At 42.9% G+C, this 20,751-nt stretch overlaps 1 protein-coding gene across 9 annotated transcripts in view; it reads left to right on the top strand.

Moving 5' to 3' along the window:
• SLC20A2 (solute carrier family 20 member 2) overlaps window positions 1-20,751 on the top strand; it is a 71,916-nt gene that overhangs the window by 36,936 nt on the left and 14,229 nt on the right. For 8 of the 9 annotated variants that reach the window (XM_073340278.2, XM_073340279.2, XM_073340272.2 and 5 more), the window contains 4 exons: window positions 3,982-4,078; window positions 6,619-6,735; window positions 7,295-7,501; window positions 9,656-10,247. In XM_073340278.2, the coding sequence (XP_073196379.1) occupies window positions 3,982-4,078; window positions 6,619-6,735; window positions 7,295-7,501; window positions 9,656-10,247 (1,013 nt within the window). Of the gene's footprint in view, window positions 1-3,981; window positions 4,079-6,618; window positions 6,736-7,294; window positions 7,502-9,655; window positions 10,248-14,682; window positions 16,743-20,751 lie in introns of those variants that run through there. The other variant, XM_073340280.2, reaches the window with a different exon arrangement.

Below are 20,751 nucleotides of genomic sequence, written 5' to 3'. Positions count from 1 at the left end.
TAGTTCCACATTATGGAATTTACAAGCTCTGTCTGCATTTGTTTGCAAGCCAGCAGTGCTTGAAGTCAGTTGCTCCTTTATTTATCATTTTCTGCCTCCCTCAGATCTTCTAATCTGCTGTGGCCCAAATGTGGGATGCAATGTCACACAGACCCAAAACAAGGAGAACAAAAACCATTCAGGAAATTTAAATAGATGCAGCATTAATTCCTTTGGCACAAGTAACTCTTCAGTAACCTCAGCTTCTTCATCCTTTATTTCTAATATAAATAAATGTCAACAATAAAAGTTGGGAGATGCCACATTTGTGTGGGATGTGGAGAACTTTGGGATTAAAATGCATGTCAGCCTGGATCCCACCATTCGGTGACAGGTGCCTCATGTGTGAGGCCAGAGTGTTTTTGTATAGCAGTGTCTGTCCGGGCTGTGCATGCCTCCTCGTGCTCCCATATGAGGGTAAAACGGATGGGATGGTCACGACCCTCCGTTCAGTTCCCTCGCATTTGGCAGTGAGAGAGAACCTGGTGAGCATCCAAGCCGCTAATTCTAAGCTTTGGCTAAACCTTCTACAAGCAGTCAGAACTCTTCTGATTCTTACACATACAACTGCCATGATCTAGATCAACTCATCTGGACTGAGTATTATTGGTTAGGCCCCCTTCCTTCGCACCCCCACATTACATTTCCCCCCATCTTCCATACAAGGTTAGTTAGCATGATGGACTCAAAACCGGCGGGCTTCAAACCCTGTCCATCCTGCAATGGTCTAATTCCACAGAAAGATGTATACAGTGTTTCTTCTGCCTAGGAGAGTCACATACATTGAGCAGACGTTTGTGCCTATCCTTCAGTGGTCACCGCCATGGAAAGACCTGCCAGCTTCACTTACAAGGCTCAGCTGCCACCAACCTTGTCTGGGTACTGACCAGTCCAATGCCAGTCCTAAGAGCCAGCCTATTCATGTGGTATGCTGCCACTGCCCTGTTCGGGTTACTGGGGTCCACCATCCATGTATTGAGAAGGTCAACTGGTGATCAAAGTGGCCTTGCAAACAGTTATGGATGTCTTCGACACAAATGGCCAGGTCTGTGGCCGCTGTAATAACAGTGCATGGAACACTCTGGCTCCAGGTACTGGGAGGTATAGGCCACAATTGAGGACTTGCAGAACTGTTTAGTGAGCAGATTGTGCTCTACGCTCATTAAGACTTGTGATCCTACACGAGACTCTAGCAGACAAGAAGCTGCATACTTTGGATGTGTCCAGAACTTTGCTCTATTTTCTTAATAGGCCCAACGCTTTCTGGCTGTCTCTCTCCCTATTTGTGGCCATTTATGGCACCCATCAAAAGGCCAAACCATCTAGTGATAGACAACCTCCAAATGGATCACAATGTGTGTTTCTACCTTCTATCAGATGGCTGGCGAGTCTCTCCTTCTGAACATCAGTGCACACTCTACCAGGCCACAGGCAGCCTCTTCTGCCTGCTACAGGAACATTCCAGTCTCTGAGATCTGCAAGGCTGCAGGCAAGCCACTGACTCCTTTTAAACATTATGCCTTTGACAGGACAGCCAGGTCAGGTGCCAAGCTCAGGAGAGCAGTACTGCTACCACTGTTTGACTGATGCAGCTGGAACGCCTCACTCCTACCATCCAGCGTAGATGCTGCTTGCCAGTCACCTGTACTGGGATCTACAATGACACGTACTCAAAGAAGAGAGAATGGTTACTTGCCCTAGAGTAACTCTGGATCTTTGAAATGTTGTGGTCAGCGTGGAACCTGTGACTCATCCTCAGCTGCCAAAGGAACCATGAGGGAACAGAGAACCATAGAAAATCAGGGTTGGAAGGGACCTCAGGAGGTCATCTAGTCCAACCCCCTGCTCAAAGCAGGACCAACCCCCAACTATGTCATCCCAGCCAGGGCTTTGTCAAGCCGGGCCTTAAAAACCTCTAAGGATGGAGATTCCACCATCTCTAGGGAAGCCATTCCAGTGCTTCACCACCTTCCTAGTGAAATAGTGTTTCCTGATATCCAACCTAGACCTCCCCCACTGCAACTTGAGACCATTGCTCCTTGTTCAATCATCTGCCACCGCTGAGAACAGCCAAGCTCCATCCTCTTTGGAACCCCCTTTCAGGTAGTTGAAGGCTGCTATCAAATCCCTCCTCACTCTTCTCTTCTGCAGACTAAATAACCCCAGTTCCCTCAGCCTCTCCTGGTAAGTCATGTGCCCCAGCCCCCTTATCATTTTCGTTGCCCTCGGCTGGACTCTCCCCAATTTGTCCACATCCCTTCTGTAGTGGGGGCCCCAAAACTGGATACAGTACTCCAGATGTGGCCTCACCAGTGCGGAATAGAGGGAAATAATCACTTCCCTTGATCGGCTGGCAATGCTCCTACTAATGCAGCGCAATATGCCATTAGCCTTCTTGGCAACAAGGGCACACTGTTGACTCATATCCAGCTTTTCATCCCCAGGTCCTTTTCTACAGAACTGCTGCTTAGCCAGTTGGTCCCTAGTCTGTAGTGGTGCATGGGATTCTTGCATCCTAAGTGCAGGACTCTGCACTTGTCCTTGTTGAACCTCATCAGATTTCTTTTGGCCCAATCCTCTAATTTGTCTAGGTCACTCTGGCCCCTATCCCTACCCTCCAGCATATCTACCGCTCCCCCCAGCTTAGTGTCATCTGCGAACTTGCTGAGGGTGCAACCCATCCCATCATCCAGATCATTAATAAAGATGTTGAACAAAACCAGCGCCAGGACTGACCCATGGAGCACTCCACTTGATACCGGCTACCAACTAGACATCGAGCCATTGATCGCTACCCATTGAGCCCGACGATCTAGCCAGCTTTCTCTCCACATTATAGTCCTATTCATCCAATCCATACTTTTTTAACTTGCTGGCAAGAATACGGTGGGAGATCATATCAAAAGCTTTGCTAAAGGGAGAGGGAGAGTCTCGGCCGACCTACCCTTTATGCCCTGGCATGAGGAGGCACAGTGTACATGCACAGCCCCAACAGATCCTGCTATTCGAAAAAACTCTGGTCTTGTGCATGTAAGATACATGCAAAATTACAGTGAGACCCCCATGACTACAACATCTCAAAGAACTGTAACAGTAGGGTAAATAGCTGCTCTTTACAGTGAACAGCATTACTTGTGAGGCACACAAGGATTTATTTGAATTTTCACTGTTACACTCATCTGCTACATTTATACATGTGACTGTTAATATGCTACTCCGATTTAATACAGTTACCTGTTTAGCACATGCAGAAACCTTTGTCAGCAGATGATAACATTCAGTGTACACTTGGTTTTAAACAGAGAGGCTAGAAATATGTTTTTAGAAATCACTGAATAGGTCACTGCAGTAATACCTAGAGCCCTACCAAGATCAGGGCCCCATTGAGCTAGGTTCTGTACAAACACACAGTGAGAGAGAGTCTTTGCCCCAAAGAGCTTAGAGTCTAAATAGACAAGACACATAAATGGATGGGAGGGTAAATAGAGACACAGAGAGATGAAGTGACCTGCCCAAGGCCATTTAACAGGTCAGTGACAAATCCAGGAACAGAACCTAGGTCTCCTGACTGCAGTCCACGAGACAATACTGCCATCCACAAGACAATACTGCTACCAATAAATTTAAATTACTTACCATTGAACTGCTATGGTGGCTGCCTTCCCCAAGCTGCTATCCTATTTGTGACTGGAGGCACCACTGCTATGAAAGTAGGTTTTATGAATAATCATACAGACCCAAATCTTTTCCTCAGCATCTACCCAGGGTAACTGGGCTGGAGAGTAGGGAACACAGTGGTTGGAAGTAGGGGGCGAAAAGCCAGAAGATTCATCCACCTGATTGTGGGGGTGGGTGATTATTTTTGCTCAACCTTTGCTAGTCCTGTTTCTTGTGTACATAACAAACCCATGTGACTTTTCCTCTTTACTCATTATTATGCAGGAAGACCCTGTACCCAATGGTCTTCGTGCACTTCCAGCGTTCTATGCTGCTACAGTAGCAATTAATGTGTTTTCCGTCATGTACGCAGGGGCACCAGGTGAGTGCAATCTCTTGCATGTGAAGTCCAGAAGGAAAGCTTTGTTCTGCCATGCATTAGTATTAATTCATTTTGTATTTGCTAACAGGTCCTGATGTGCACTGTTGAATAATAATAAAAACTTAATGCATGTTTAATTCTTATGTTAACAAATAATATAGGCAAAGGATTCGTAGATCTCGCTCCGTTAGTCTCCCAGAACCTTAATGGTTGTCTTGTTTTTTAACATACAGATTTATGACAATCTGAAGATCAAGCAGTCTGTTCAGAGGGTTTTATCTTTTTACCCTTAGCTCCATTGCTGCCCTCTTCTCTGTCACTTGGAGGCACAGGACCAGCCCACTTGGATTCTTTCAGGATGTTTTGCCAACGAGGACACAGTGCTGCAGTCCCTCTAATGCTGCTTGGGTGTTGTGAGAGTGATCAGACTTTTTAAAACTGCAGTTAGCAGCCCAGATCCTCAGCTGGTGTAAACTGGCATACCCAATGGAGCTACATTGTTGAGGGTCTGGCCCATTGTATCTAAATTCATTTCCTTTATTTTCCCCTCAAGATAAGAAACTGTCCACAGCTGGTGTAGCATTAAGGCAGCTCCTTTGAGGGTGTGTCTATATTACAACGAGACTACTGGCAGTGCTACGTCGCCCTAGCTATGTTGGCATGAGCCCGTAGTGTAGAGGCAGCTTACTCCGACAGGAGTTTTTCCGTTAGTGTAGGAACAGCATCTCCCTGAACGATGGTGGCTACATATGATGGAAGCGTTCATCCCTCCACATAGCTGCATCTACATAGGGGGCTAGGGCAGAATAGTGAGAGGTGTGGTTTTTCACAGTCCTGACCAACGTAGCTATGTTGACTGAACTTTTAAGTGTAGACCAAGCCTCAAATAGTACATGGAAGGGACTGGGGATTCTGAAGGGGATATTGATGGATAGTACTGTAACTATTCCCTTGTCTTAATTGGATTGGTGCACATGCTGTTTAAGGATCACCAGAAATGTTCCTTTCTAGTTCGGTTCACAGCGTGTCAGCCAGGCATTCTGCAGTGGCTTGATAAACAATGTAAACAAAAGAGTAATCTTAACATTCTTCTTTTCCTGTCACGCTTTCTGAAATATATAAATGAAGGGTGAGGTCTGTTTTAGACAAAGCAAAATAAGTAATCAGACTCCAAGGCCCCTGTTCTGTAAGCTCTTACACAGGTGCTTAACTTAAGCATGTGAGTGTTCCCATAGTTTTCAAGGTAAACACAAAGGTAAGTGTTTGCAAGATCAAGGCCCAAGTTCGTTCTTTCTTTAGGGCCTGATCCTGCAACTCCTAAATACATAATCAAATTGAGCTTGCTCAAGATGCCCTGTTGACTTCAGTGAGGCTACTCATGTGAGTATGAGTTACTCACATGATTGAGGATTGCAGGATTGAAACCTTAGTGAGCAAGGCACTCAGGTGGCCTATTAAGCAGATGTTGAGGTGAGCATCAGAGTTTATTGTCCAAAGCAAAGATTTACCGTAGTGGACAATATGTCTTGATGTATGCTAAAATACTGATATTCGCACTCATTATGGGACTGGTCCAGCACCAGTGATGTTGATTGGAATTTTGCACTGACTTCTATGGGAGTAGGAGCAGGGCTTATGTGTATTGTTGCAGAAATCCTAAGGACCAAATCTTAAAACCTGTGCATGCCATCTTAGGACTTCAAATATCCCATTGTGCAACCACACGAGTCAGGGTTACCTATGGATGCGTGGGTGAACCTGACCATCCCTCTCACATGGGTTACCAGGAGGCTGTGGACTGAGAACATTTTGTATGCAGTGCAGATGACCTGATGATGTTACTTCCTTTGGTGACAGTAACAAAAAGCTGCTGTTCTCTAGTGGACAATCCCCAGAGGGGGAGACAACACCCACTTTGCCAGTGTTACTACCTTAACACCAACTTTCTTCTGCATCTCAGGGTATATACATGCCTAAATAGTACCCAAGAAAATACTCATGAAAGTATGGCCCCCAAATCTCTAAGTGTTGAGGCTGACAACAACTGAGAATCTGTAACACTCAAGCCTGTACATTTTTAAGAGTCTTTTCTTTATTCTTTTAGTCAGTGTAAATAAAGGAGTTGCACTGAATATTCTCAAGTGAAATTCTTGTTCCGATGCATTTATTTTCAGTATAGTTTGTAAATCCACTTCAAACGGTAACTTTCTAACCATAAAGAAATAGTTCGTTCTTGACCTCAGTGTATGGCATTTGCTAAATAAGTGAAATTTCATTTTTGCCATAATTGAGGTCTTAATTGGCCAAACTGACCCTTTTCAAAAGGTTTAACCCTTCCCTTGTACAGGCTTGCTGCATCAAAACAGAACTCCAGCCCTGCTGAAAGAGCTTATTGGCTACCAAGATGTGGGGTTCAATTTTGTTACAGGTGCAGCAGAAGTAGGCAGTGTGTTATCTTTAGTTCTGAAGCTGTAATATTTTAAGGAACTGACATTTTTGCACATTTAACCTTTAACTTTCTTCTTCTTTTCTCTTCACAGTGCTAGGACTGGTACTTCCTATATGGATAATAGTCCTAATATCATTTGGTATAGCTATAGTATTTGCTGTTCTCGTGTGGATTTTTGTGTGTCCATGGATGAAGAGAAAAATAGCAAGTAAGTATTTGGTAGATGAAATGCAAGTGGTGTAAAATCCCTTGTGAACTTGAATATATTCTATTTTAGGTTTTAAAATATAGGTGTTAAAGGAAAGAAAAAGGATTTGCACAGTGTATTTAAACCATTTCTTTTATTTTACTGTAAAGTTAAACTAATCAAGGCTTTTTGTTTTACAATAGGTTTTTAACTTAAAACAAAACTACCTTGTGATGTCCACTGAATGGGGTTGCAGAGTTTAAAAAATAGAAAGTTTCAGATTGCATTAGTAAATTGGAGGACTTCAATAACATCACCTAGTGAACTTGTAGATAGGCACAAGGCATTTTCATGGTTCTCAGAGAGGCAAATTAAGATAAATATGCTAGTAATAAATTCCCATGAAAGAATGTATGTCTAGATTAATTAACAAAACAGAAACCAAACCACTCAAGGTGCTGTATTCGAGTTTATATTTTTAATGATACTGGCATTTTGTTAGGAATACCAGCAGTAATATAGATAAGTTTGAATAACCCGAACCATCCAATTTAGAATTGTAACCCTGGCATTTTCTTAGGCCAGTTAAAGAAAGAAGCCGCCTTGTCAAGGATATCGGATGAAAGTCTTGATAAAATTCAAGAGGAGGAGACACCTGTTTTTAAAGAGCTTCCTGGAGTCAAAGCAACTGATGAGAGCACAATTCCCCTCACTGGCCCAATAACAGAAGCTGCTGGAGTGTCAGATAGCAGCATAGCAAATGGAAACCATCCCCGTGTGCCATATGGTAAGAAAACGTGAACTGTCTTATCTTTCCATTGTGTTGATGGGTTATCTTCGTCATGGGCATGTGTTACATCCATCTATATTAAGTATAATTTTCCTTGTAACTTAAAATTTCTTACAAACCCTTCCTCTCACTATATACACACTTGTATGTTTTCCGACAGCAGTTCATGTTAGCAATTTTTTTGCTTGCTCACAACTTAGTGAAAATATTCTCTTTTTTGAGGTAAGTTTTCCAAAGATGATTTAAAAAACAGAGGTTTTTTTTTAAAATGTTGTTCAGCAGTATTTGAGTTTTATATACAGCTGAAAAAGGATATTCTTCTATTCCTAATAATACTTACTTCCTCTTCTTAAAACCACATTTTAGAAGGCAGAGAGTACGAAAACAGCTGAACTATAAAAGTTCAAATTTAGCATGGAAATTCAGAGTATACTGTTCTAGCTAGTTTTGGAAAATTTTGGGCTTGAGTTTACAAATTTATGACCATTTGGAGTATATCCACTAGAAGACTCACACTTACAAGTCCACACATACATCAAGTATCTATGCGTGTAATAAAGCTCTCGTTTGAAGCCCTGATTCTGCAAGCTGGTTTGTGTGGATGGATCCCTGTGCTCACACAGAGCCACATTGACTTTGATGGGGCTCTACATGGATGCAAGTGTTTGTCCATGCGGCATGGTGCAGTTGGTATGGTTATGGCCTAAGTGTGCAGTGCATATAAGTAAATGCAGTTTTTCACAATTAAGAGGCACATTCGGCTGAGTGGTGCCTATTAGCTAGTCAGCTGGGAGTTTTTCTTTTTCTCATTGACACCGAAGCAGTGTCTATACTGACCTGTATAATTACTATTAAGAGTGGACCATTTGATCTTGTGAGAACAAACTAATTGGATATATTACCTCCATAAATGTATACTACCACTACAGACCTTTTTAAAAATAAAACAAAACAACAATATTTTAATGTTGAATAGTTAAAATCCCAAAGTGAGGAAATGGAAAAGTTAAGGTGTCTTCAGCAATGTTAACTTAGCCACTCTGTGAATCCTGTAATCTACATTTAATGTAAACATCTGTAGACAAGCATGTGGTATAGCTAAAAATAGCTGTGTCACTGTGTTTATTATGTTAATAGAAGTAAAAAATACAGGATATTCAATATGTTGACTAACATTTCTTTAGCAGCTTTAACTTATCCATTTCTGAACTTTTAACTGGGCAGCGTTAACAACTTTATTTGTAAAAAGAAAAGGAGGACTTGTGGCACCTTAGAGACTAACCAATTTATTAGAGCATAAGCTTTCGTGAGCTACAAATTGGTTAGTCTCTAAGGTGCCACAAGTCCTCCTTTTCTTTTTGCGAATACAGACTAACACGGCTGTTACTCTGAAACTTTATTTGTAATACTTTTTGAGTGCCCACAGTAATATGCTTTTATTCATAAGCTTTGGGGTTCAGTTTATGGAGATCAATCAATGCTCCCAAAATCCAATGATTGACTACCACTAAAGTTGCATGGCACTTATTATTTATTTAGTGTAAAATTTTCAAACACACCTAGATCTCCATTTTCAAAAGTGACTTAGGCACTTTTAAAAATGGGAGTTAGGTTTCTAAGTCATCTAGGTGCTTTTGAACATTTTCCCCTTACTCTGAAGAAACCCATAGTCAGAGGACTGTTCCTGTCCTGGAATGCTTACAATCTAAATGGACAAGCCAAACAAAGGCGAGTTGGAAAGAAGTATTTACTACCATTTTAGAAATGGGTAATTCAGGCATAGAGAGATTATGGGTAGAATTTTAAAAGTTGCCTTGTGTTAGGCACCCAAATTCCAGTCTAAGGCACTTGCCCAAAGTCACACAGCAGGTCTGTGGGAGATCTGGGACTTGAGCAAAGATGTATTGAGGCACAGATTAGTGCCTTAACCATAAAACTATCCATACTCCCAGCCGTAGACATTCCCTTAAAAGTTATCCAGGTTTGTTTTGAAATTGATCAATGCATTCATGTATCCGAGATGAACTTCTGTATCATATACTGCAGATGGCTGTCCCTTCAGCCATTTACTCCTTGTTTCGGTGTCTTGCCAAGCATAGAACTTTCATATTTCATATGATAGAAATAAAATCTGACCATCTGCCTTTACAGGAAGGGCTTTTTCTATGACGCAAACCACCATGAAATCTCCTGTTTCCAATGGCACTTTTAATTTTGACGGCGGTCATGTGAGGAGCGATGGCCAGGTGTATCACACAGTGCATAAAGACTCAGGATTGTACAAAGACTTGCTACACAGAATACATCTGGACAGGGCAAACAACGATAGGCCCTCACAAGAAAACAATTACAAGATACTGCGTCGCAACAACAGTTACACTTGTTACACAGCTGCCATCTGTGGAATGCCAGTACATGCATCCTTCAAGGCAGTTGATACATCAACCCCAGAAGACAGTGAAAAGTTGGTGGGAGACACAGTGGCCTATTCTAAAAAGAGAGTTCGCTATGATAGCTACTCCAGCTACTGCAATGCTGTAGCTGAGGCAGAGATTGAGGCAGACGAAGGTGGTGTGGAAATGAAGTTGGCATCGGACCTAGCAGATCCTAACCAACTCCCAGAAGATTCTGTAGAAGAGGAAAAGGAGGAGAAGGACACGTCTCAGGTCCACCTCCTTTTTCACTTTCTCCAGATCCTAACAGCCTGCTTTGGATCTTTTGCCCATGGCGGTAATGATGTCAGGTAAGTGTGTGAGAACTCACAAGCTGAGTGCTTTTTAATTGAACTCAGTGCTTGGAGAATTATTTGGCACCCAGGAGGGGTGTATGTAAACTCTGTGACATAATTGCTTTGCTATAGAATCTTACTACATTGATATAGCTAATGTTTCTAAAGACTTGGGCTGTTCAATTAATATTTTCTTTCCCCATAACAGTAACCTCTTTTCTATTCTATGCTAAATCGTTCAAGTTTTGGTGAACTGTAGCACATGGAGGCCCCTGCCAGGGATCAGGGCCCTGTTGTGTGCTAGATTCCATATAAACAAGCAAAACAAAGACAGTCCTTGCCCTCGGGAGCTATTTTTACTCAGAGATCAGAGCCCATCAGCAAATGAGAAGGTTAGACAATTTTTGTCAATGTACTTAGATTGAAGTTAATCTTTCATTATGGTGCCCAATCATTCATTGTGTTCAAGTCATGTGGAATTCCTCTGTTCTCATTTTACTAACCAAAACAGCATCACCAGCTCGCTGTCTACTTCTTCCAAAGCTTTGGGGGGTGGGAGGGAGACTTCCCAAGGTGCAAATGGGGCCCACCAGGGAGTTGCTGCCTCTTGTGCATTTGAAAATATCCCGCTTAGTAATGCTGGTCCCAGTGCTAAACTGTGGGGCACCCTACTATTAACCTCTCTCCACTCTGAAGATCAAACATTCTGTTAGAAACTGGCTACAGTTTGTGTTGGCGGATAAAGAGTTGACATGAAAACCAAACTTTGAGTCTTCTTCTGACACCTTTATTCATGGGGAATAGCATTTTACTCCCATTCATTTCAATGAGACCACTTGTAGAGTGGTATCTCAGCTAGCATGATCTCCAGAGTCTGCACTTCTGTAGGAGAAAAGACGTGGCTCAGACTCTCTACAGTCTGACTTGTTGCACTTGATAGTTTAATCCCTTCATATAATTGTTCATTTTGACTAGATTCATACTTTGTTCTGGGATCTGCTTTATTGCCCCACTTTGCCTATTTCAGAATATTTTTGGAATGTGGTTATGGGAGATAAACAAATATTTAAGTGCTTTTAACTGGCTGCGTATACTATAGTACATTCATTTTTTTAGACTGACTTGCTACTGTAGCAATGATCCAGGAGTGCATTTTGCTCTTCCATGTCACGTAAGATGTCCATAGATGTGGATCCTTATTCCCACACAGCCCATGCTGAAGTGATTAAGGCTGTGGGCGGGTGCTAGGGTCTTCCCATATCAGACTGCAGAGCAGGGGTCAGAGTGTGCACATTTTTCTCATATACTTTGTTTATTTCAAGGTCTCTTGACTGATAAAATTGCAAGGACAAAACAGACCTCACTTAATTTTGTGCAAGGCATTTATTTAACTGTTGCTTGTTAGCCTATTTTTCCTTAATTCAGTATTGTGTGTTATTTGTATTGTGGTGATGCCTGGAGGCTTCAGCAAAGGCTTGGGGTTCCTTCACGTTAGGCACTGTGTATACACCACAAAAAGATGGTTCAGGGTCTCTGGACTCCAAATCTAAGGCGCTGATCCTGCAGTTGACTGCATGTGGGTGTATTCCTCCCTACACCTCTGCGGAGCCCCATTGACTTCACTGAAACCCAGTGCAAATGCAGGAGTGTGTCCATGTGTAGTCAGCTGCAGGAGCAAGGCCTGAGTGTAGGAGTATATCCCAAGCAGTGTTTGGGATAAGCACTGCAAGAACTGGCAAACTTGTATATATCTCACCAACTCTTCTGGTTTCTTTCTGCCGCGCCCCTCCATGTTGAAAAAAGGTCCCCTCAATGTCAATAATGAGGCTTTCTTAGGAATTAGACTAGTGGGGACTGGTTGCGAGAGCTTTAAACCAGGACAAAAGGGTAGAATAAGGTGACAGGAGTCAAAAAGGCAGCATAGCAGGGGATGGCTTAGGAAGGGGAGAGGGAATAGGACACCAAAGTGGGATCTAGGCAGTAAATATAGAGTTGTACTGGACAATACCAGAATAGAAACCCGTTAAAATAAAAAGGGAGGGATGTGAGAAAGGCAGAGTCACATGGAGGCTGAGCAGTGATAATGGCCAGGAAATTAGGTACCCATGTGTAATGCAGCATGGCAGTGCAAAGGATAATGAGCTTTTGGGCTGCTGTATTACACACACAGGCTACTGGCCCGGTGCTTCTGATCAGGAAGCCTTTTCTCCCTCTGCGTGGCTTGCGCCCCTAGGTTGCAGGAAGTGGCCATGAGTAGGATGTGTGCTGTTGTGTGGTTCGCCTTTTGTCGGGGAAGCTCAGCGCTTCCACTCTTCTTTTGGATTTGTGGTGGACACTGCTTATGTATATTGTTGGAAACTTATGAGGCTTAGCCAGCTCATTCAGTCTGTATATGCCACCTTCCTCCAGCCTTCTTCCTCCTTGTCTTTCTCGCCAACAGAAGTTGGTCCAATAAAATATATTACCTCCCCTACCTTGTGTCGCTAATGCCCTGGGACCGACATCCTACTCATCCAAGGGAGAGCACGCTCATTTCTGCCAGGTATTAGAATCAATTCCTTGGGGCCGGAGTAAGATAACTTGTGGGGCAATTTCTGGACCTGTGATCTTGCTGCTGAGGCATTTTCCAGTGAAGCGTATGCTGCCCTAGAGAGAACCTTTGACTCATGAGCTGGCTGTTGCATGGCAATTCTTGTCGACTGTTTCTGGTGGATTCTCTCTTGAGATTTCTACGCTGCTGCTTCCTGGCTCGACACGGTTTGCTAAAACTGCAGTTTCCCTGAGAACAGAACTCTCCCAATTCTCACTTAGTCTTCCCAGGGGAAGGGCACCCTTCTGTTTGGTCTCTCTTTGAGGCAGACGTCTTTCTATTTTTAGCACACTCAGCACAAGTCCAGGTTTCCAGAAGGCTGTTGTTAAGCCCCCCAGCACGGCTTGCCAAGGTTAAAGCTGCTTCAGCCCCCTCAGTTCCCGTGGACAAAGCAGACCTGTATCTTTGGTGAACCTTAGAAGGATGTGATTCAGACTCCCAGATAAGAAGCAGCCCCTTGAGTATTGAGCTGTGAAGCCACATCCCTTCAGGCTTGCAAGTCAGCCCCACAGAGGTCGGGAATCTCCACTCTAGCAAGGTAGTGGACTCTCATTTTTCAAGATGGCCTCCATAGCAATCCAGAGATTTGGAGAAAATAAATCATTTAAGAGACTGTAGTCCCTGTGTCATCTGATGCCTTTTCGAGGTTATCGCCTATACAACATTTCTAAAATCTGCCTATTCCTACCACCCAAACCCTGGGCTAGGCCCTCTCTCACATTCTGACTTCTGCAGCCTTTTTTCTTTTGTCTTCAGCTTCTCGACTTACCTGTTTTCAGTCCTTTACAAATACAGCTGCAAAGCTTCTCTTTCACTCTCTCCCTTTGAATCCTCTTAGCTAACTTCCCTTTCCTTCTGTTGTAAGTTGATCTCTTTATCCACATCTTCAAGGCTCTGCACAGTTCATCTCCTCCTGCTCCCTTTCTGGGTTTCTCACTCCTGTCTTGTCCTCCGTCCCCAAGACTCCCCCTATACTGGAACACCCGCCCATTGTTTGCCAAGTCTCTTCTACCAGGCCCTTTCCTACAGACCCCTCAAGTGTGGTAGAGGATAAAGGGGAAGAAGAGGGGAAAAGTTATAAATTATCAGCTGTATGAAGTTTGATGTTCACTCTATTTTATATTTTATTTAAGTGCATTGTAGTGATGTACAGTCTGATTGATAATTACATATAGACTGTAACAACTGATGTCTAATGTGAATTGTATTGTAAACTCCCTGCAGGTCAGTGTTCTCCCATGCTTTGTACATAGTTGATTGGACTTCTGGTGCACAGTAAATAATAATATGGATATGTTCCATGCATTCCGTGATACAGAAGAGACTAGGGGAGACTTTTGATTCAGGCCTTGAAGAGGTTAAATCGGTTTATTGCCTCCCAAGCCAAGTTAGAATGGACTCACCGACCATGATAGCTGAGCCAGGAAATCTGGCCTTGACAGTCCTTCATGATGCATATTTCCACATGCGAATATCATACCAACACCGTAAATAGCTCTGATTTTTGCCTCAGGTTTCGGCATTTGCAGCACTCTGGGCTCCTCTTTGGGCTGACATCAACAGGGATAGTAGCAATAGTGGCTGCCCATTAAAAGAAGCAGAGAGGGATGATAATACCTTATTTGGCTGGTGGTTTTGTTCAGGCCACCTCCCTGCTGTAAGCTTAAATGTGCTGTGGCAACGACACTGGATCTGTTCCAGGGCCTGGGACTAACTGTGAGCCAATCCAGGAGCCATGTGACAATGTGGTACGTGTGTGCTGAATAAAAGCTAAAGAATTTTAAATCCCAGATAAATGCTTTAGAACAGAAGCTCTGGAAAAAATGTTGTTAAACTTAATTAATTGTTTGGCATGTACAGGTTTCACTGGCTCAGCACTCAGGCACAAGGGGAGCACACGGGACCACTCAGAGGTCAACACAAGAATGAAAAGGGCAGTATGGAAAAAAGATGTGGCCCAGGAGTGTGACTGCATGCAGAGTTGCCACAGTTGTTTGGAGAACTGGCCTCAGACAAGTTGGAAGGGCTGAGGCCCTACTGGCCACCAGAGAGGGCTGTATGCATCTTCCGGAGAGCTGTGGATTTTAATGATCAGGAGCGCAATACTGTGATATTGTGTGCGATATAATATTGTGATATTTTAAAAATACCTAACCATCGATGATGGGAGCACTTGCAGAGATCTGGGATCCAGCTAGGCATTCAGAAATCTGAACTGATGGATGTCCCCAAGAAGCCTCTCAGTACTGTCTCTCCACACAAAGGGGTTCCCCTGCCTGTAGCTGATTTCTGGTGGGGGACCCAGTGATCTAATAACCCACTGGCAAATTGGACACCTTCCTAATCCTCTGGCACCATCAGAGGCATGGCGCACAGCTCACCAGGGCTTGGTCCAAAGCTCACTGAAATTAATAGAAAGACTTCCTCTGAATTCAGTAGGCTATGGATAAGGTCCCCAGGGATGTGATGGATTCTCCATCCCTTGGGGGTCTCTAAAAGAGATACTCTAGTTTCACCACAAATTACTGGGCTTGCTGCAGGAATTCCTGGATGAAATCTAGGGCCTGTGTTCTGCATAGAGTCAGATTACGGGATCACGCCTGTGTGTGCATTGGGGTGGGGCGGGAAGAGTGTGTCCCTTATTATCTTATTTCCTCAGATGAGATTGGACATTTTTCTAAAAGACGCATGCTCTGGTTCAAACAGGAATTGATTCAGAGAAGTCCTATGGCCTATGTGTTACACACGAGGGCAGACTAGGCGACCAGAATGGTCCCTTCAGACTTATATTTATGAGAGAGATTTTCTTTCCTCCCATCTCATCCACAAGGACTGGGCGTGTTGGAGGGGACAGATTCCCTGCTCCACAACGGGTTTCCTGTGTCAGCTGTGGCAACTCAGTCTTCCTGTACCTCAGTTGCCCATCTGTCCAGTGGGGATAATAGTCTTCCCTTTTCAGGGCTCATTAGGACATCATCTCCTCTGTCTCTGCTGCTGCAAGATGAAATTAGGTTGTCCTATTTCCAGTGCCCTGGTGTGTGAGGCAGAGGGGAACTGGGGTGAGTATCTGTTCCTACTGAAACAAGTTGTTCATCGTCCTCTCCTCAAGATTCCCTATCAGACTCTGTGGCCAGATGCTGGCACAACAGTCAGATTCCCCTCCTCTCTGCCCCTGCTTAGCAGCAGCCTTCCCAGCCAGACTCCTCTAGGACTAAGCACGGATCAGCAGATTTTGCCGTGCCTGTTTGTTGTGTGATACTAGCAGGTAACCCTTTCATTGTGGACTGGGCTTGTTCAAGTCAGAGATACCGTTTGCCAGTGAAAAGTATATTTAATTAAAACTATATTTTAATACAAAAAAGCATGTTGGCTGCTGCAGTTTATGAAGTCTTTTCTTTCTTCCGGCCAATTGCTAGCAGAGCTTTTAAGTGTCAGTGGTGTGTCTCTTACGGATCACTATAAGCCAACAATTTACTTGTTCTAAATTTACCTGCTGTTAATTTCATTGATGCTTTGTTCCTGTATTATGTAACAATATAAAAAGGAGGGACTGCTCAGTTTTCACTACATCCTTCAAGCCAGACTTTCTGCCTGGCCGTACCCTCAATCTGTTTCTGCACCCATAAGATTGCAGGTACTGGTTAGTGCATTTAGACATCTACTTACCTGTTTGGGCCTGCAAATCTGGTACTTAAACACCTAAATACTTTAATTGGGCCCTACAAACTGTGGGCACCACAATGAAGTCTTAGTTTAAAAATTGTAAGTGATTCAATCAAGTGACTCTTCCTTCCCGGCAGAATCATTTTTGCAGTCCTACACTACAGGGCTCCAATCATTTCCTTTGTGCTCCTGTTGACTTGATCATTCTTAGCCATATCTCAAGCATTCACAATGACTCCTTAGAAGATCCTGCAGATTTCAAGCACGTCAGCCTATGGGAATCTTAGAATATTTTTGCTAATTTAAATTACCTTATGTTTAGCTAAAATGAATTAAATCTGCAATCAGTGTAGTGCTTCTAAAAATCAGATTTTTATCTCCATTTTTCAGAGTTTTTACTAATTTAAACCATTTACTGCTGCTAGGGCCTTTCTCCAAATCACTAAGACTCTTTTACCCAATTTAAAGTCAAACAGTAAAATCACTTTTAAAGTAATACAATTTACCATGCAATTGGAATGTCTCATTTTTTTTGTCATTCATTCCTAAAAGAAACTTCCTTCCTAATCACTGCTCCAGGCCAGTTCTTGGAGTTATTTGCTTGGGATGGAAGTATTCATACTGATCTGTACGCAAAGTCCATTTATGGCAGTGTTTCTCCCATCATTTTAGAGCTTGATTCCTCATGAAATAATGGAGTGAGAGTAAGGACCTCATTTTAGATGGAAGAAGATACAGGTAGTAGAAAATAATATAGTGAAGAGAATGGCAGGCAAGTGGAGGGTACATGGAAGAAATTAGGGGAAAGATGAACTTGGGACTCTAAGCAATAGATAGGCTGGAGAGTGCATGTTTGAGGTGGGCTGGACACATGGTAAGAATGGGAAAAGAAAGACCATCAAAGAGAGCATGTAAGGAAGAGGACAGCCAGAAAGGATGTGAAAGCCCGAGGATATGATGGAAAGACTGTCAAAAGAAGTTTGAAGAGAAAAAGACTAACTCCAACACTTATGAACCCATGCCAAGGGCCAGATGGAGTGGCAAAGAATCATGGGCACATCTTTCTTCTCCCATGTAAATGGGAAAAAGAGTTGAGAAGTGAAGTGTAAGGATCTCATTTTGCTTCAGTGCTTCCTAGGAGATGCTGAGGACTCTCCACTCCCGGTAACTTTGGTAGAATCAGGCACTAATACTTTATTCCAATGAAAGCTGGGACTCCAGTTTTGAAACAATATAAATGATTAATTCCTAGCCATGGTGGCTTGCCTTGTACAGTTTAAGACCTTAAACCTGTCCCTTGCTCTAGCTGTGTGTTTTGGTACTGTGCCAGGAGTAAATATAGCCAGTCCTGGACCCAGGACAAGTGTAACTGTCAATCCCTGGATTCTGCATTCTCAGAATCCTACTCACTATTATCAGTTTGTAAAGAGAGTAGTGGCCTGTTAGATTTTAAATCTATTGAATTACATTTGACTTTTAAAAATTATTTATCTTCCGTTTTGTAATCACTTAGATGTGATTAGAAACTGATAATTACAATGTCATTTTCCTTTTGTGCTTTCTTGGGTTGGGGTAAGAGAAGTACCAATTAGCAAGTCCTATTGCAACATACCATATCAAGGAAAGTCCTGTACAATCGGTAAAGTATATTTTCCTTGGGTAAGGCAGTTAGTATGCTTTCTTTAGTGGTCTTAGCCTTGGCATTGTGACACAGCATTCATAGAACCCCAGCTTAGCTGTACACTGGGGCCAGATTTCCAAAAGCATTCATTTTACCTTTAGGTACTTAAATGAAGCATGTGACCTGATTTCTCAAAAATATGAACATAAGAACATAGTAAGAATGGCCATACTGGATCAGACCAAAGGTCCATCAAGCCCAGTATCCTGTCCTCTGACAGTGGCCAATGGCAGGTGCCCCAAAGGGAATGAACAGACACGTTATCATCAAGTGATCCATGCCCTGTCACCCAATTCCAGCTTCTGGCAAACAGGCAAGGGACCCCATTCCTGCCTATCCTGGCTGATAGCCATTGATGGACCTATCTTTCATGAATCTATCTAGCTCCCTTTTGAACCCCGTTATAGTATTGGCCTTCACAACACCCTCTGGCAAGGAGTTCCAGAGGTTGACAGTGTGTTGCGTGAAAAAATACTTTCTTGTGTTTATTTTAAACCTGCTACCTATGAATTTCATTTGGTGGCCCCTTGTTCTTGTATTATGAGGAATAAATAATGCTTCCTTATTTACTTTCTCTATACCACTCATGATTTTATAGACCTCTATCATATCCCCCCTTAGCTGCCTCTTTTGCAAGCTGAAAAGTCCCAGTCTTACTAATCTCTCCTCCTAGGAAGCCGTTCTATATCCCTAATAATTTTTGTTGCCCTTTTCTGAACCTTTTCCAATTCCAATATATATATTTTTGAGATGGTGTGACCACATCTGCACGCAGTATTCAAGGTGTGGGTGTATCATGGATTTATATAGAGGCAATAGGATATTTTCTGTCTTATTATCTATCCCTTTCTTGATGATTCCCAACATTCTGTTCGCTTTTTTGACTGCCGCTGCACATTGAGTGGATGATTTCTGAGAACTATCCACAATGACTCCAAGATCTCTTGCTTGAATGGTAACAACTAATTTAGACCCCATCATTGTATATGTATAGTTAGGATTATGTTTTCCAATGTGCATTACTTGGCATTTATCAACATTAAATTTCATCTGCTATTTTGTTGCCCAGTTACCCAGTTTTGTGAGATCCTTTTGTAGCTCTTCGCAGTCTGTCTGGGATGTAACTATTTTGAGTAGTTTTGTATCATCTGCAAATTTTGCCACCTCACTGTTTACCCCTTTTTCCAGATAGTTTATGAACATGTTAAATAGGACTGGGCCCAGTACAGATCCCAGTACAGTAACTACCCTCATAGTTAGAAAGTTTTACCTAATATCTAATATAAATCTCTCTTGCTGTAGATTAAACCAATTACTTCTTGTCCTACTATCATTGGACGTGGCAGACCATTGATCACTGTCCTCTTTATAACAGCCTTAAACATATTTGAAGACTGTTATCTGCTCCCCTCTTGATTTTCTTTTCTCAAGACTGAACATGCCCAGTTTTTTAACCATTCCTCACAGGGTCAGGTTTTCTAAACCTTTTCTCATTTTTGTTCCTCTCCTCTGGACCCTCTCCAGTTTCCCCACATCCTTCCTAAAATGTGGCTCTGACGGGCTGGATCACAGAAACCGCCTAGGAGTTGCCACCTGATGTGCCAAGACAACTTCTGCCCCTGCTTTCCTGCCCAGTCAGCTTAGGACTTCAGTGTCCTGCCTGGTTTGAGCCAGGCCCGCCAGCCTGCTGCAAACCCAGACCCAGGTCTGAACCATGTCCCCTAACAGCTGTAGGCTCAATTGAAAGCTGCTTACAGAAATGTTCCTGTCCTTGACACTCAGATGCCCAACTCCCAATGGGGTCCAAACCCCAAATAAATCCATTTTACCCTGTATAAAGTTTATACAGGGTAAACTCATAAATTGTTCGCCCTCTATAACACTGATAGAGAGAGATGCACAGCTGTTTGCGCCCGCCCGCCTCCCCCCAAGTATTAATACAAAATCTGGGTTAATTAATAAGTAAAAAATGATTTTACTAAATACAGAAAGTAGGATTTAAGTGGTTCCAAGTAGTAACAGTCAGAACAAAGTGAATTACCACGCAAAATAAAATAAAACCCGCAAGTCTATGTCTAATAAAATTGAATACAGACAAAACCTCCCAGTTCCAGTAAGATTCCTTTTACAGACTAATCTCCTTTTAGTCCAGGTCCAGCAATCACTCACACCCCCTGTAGTTACTGTGTTTTGTTCTAGTTTCTTTCAGGTCTTCTTGGGGGTGAAGAGGCTATCTCCTTAGCCAGCTGAAGACAAAATGGAGGGGTCTCCCACAGACTTAAATAGACTTTTTCTTGTGGGTGGAGACCCGCTCCTCTCTCCTATGCAAAGTCCAGCTCCAAGATGGAGTTCTGGAGTCACCTGGACCAGTCACATGTCCACGCATGACTCATAGTTTTTACAGGCAGCAGCCATTGCCCACCTGGCATCTGGACTGTCTCCAGGAAGACTTCTTATGTGGATTGGAGCCTTCTAAGATGCATTGTTCTTTAAGTGCTGCTTGACTGGGCATTTAACTTTGCGAATTCCTTTCTCCAGGAACTGACCAAATGCTCTACTAAGGTTATTTAGAAATCAAGCCAGTA

The sequence above is a fragment of the Lepidochelys kempii genome, chromosome 4 (genome assembly GCF_965140285.1).
Source record: "Lepidochelys kempii isolate rLepKem1 chromosome 4, rLepKem1.hap1, whole genome shotgun sequence".
NCBI lineage: Eukaryota > Metazoa > Chordata > Testudines > Cheloniidae > Lepidochelys > Lepidochelys kempii.
The sequence above is the reverse complement of the archived record's forward strand: the minus strand, read 5'-3'. Positions and strand labels throughout refer to the sequence as shown.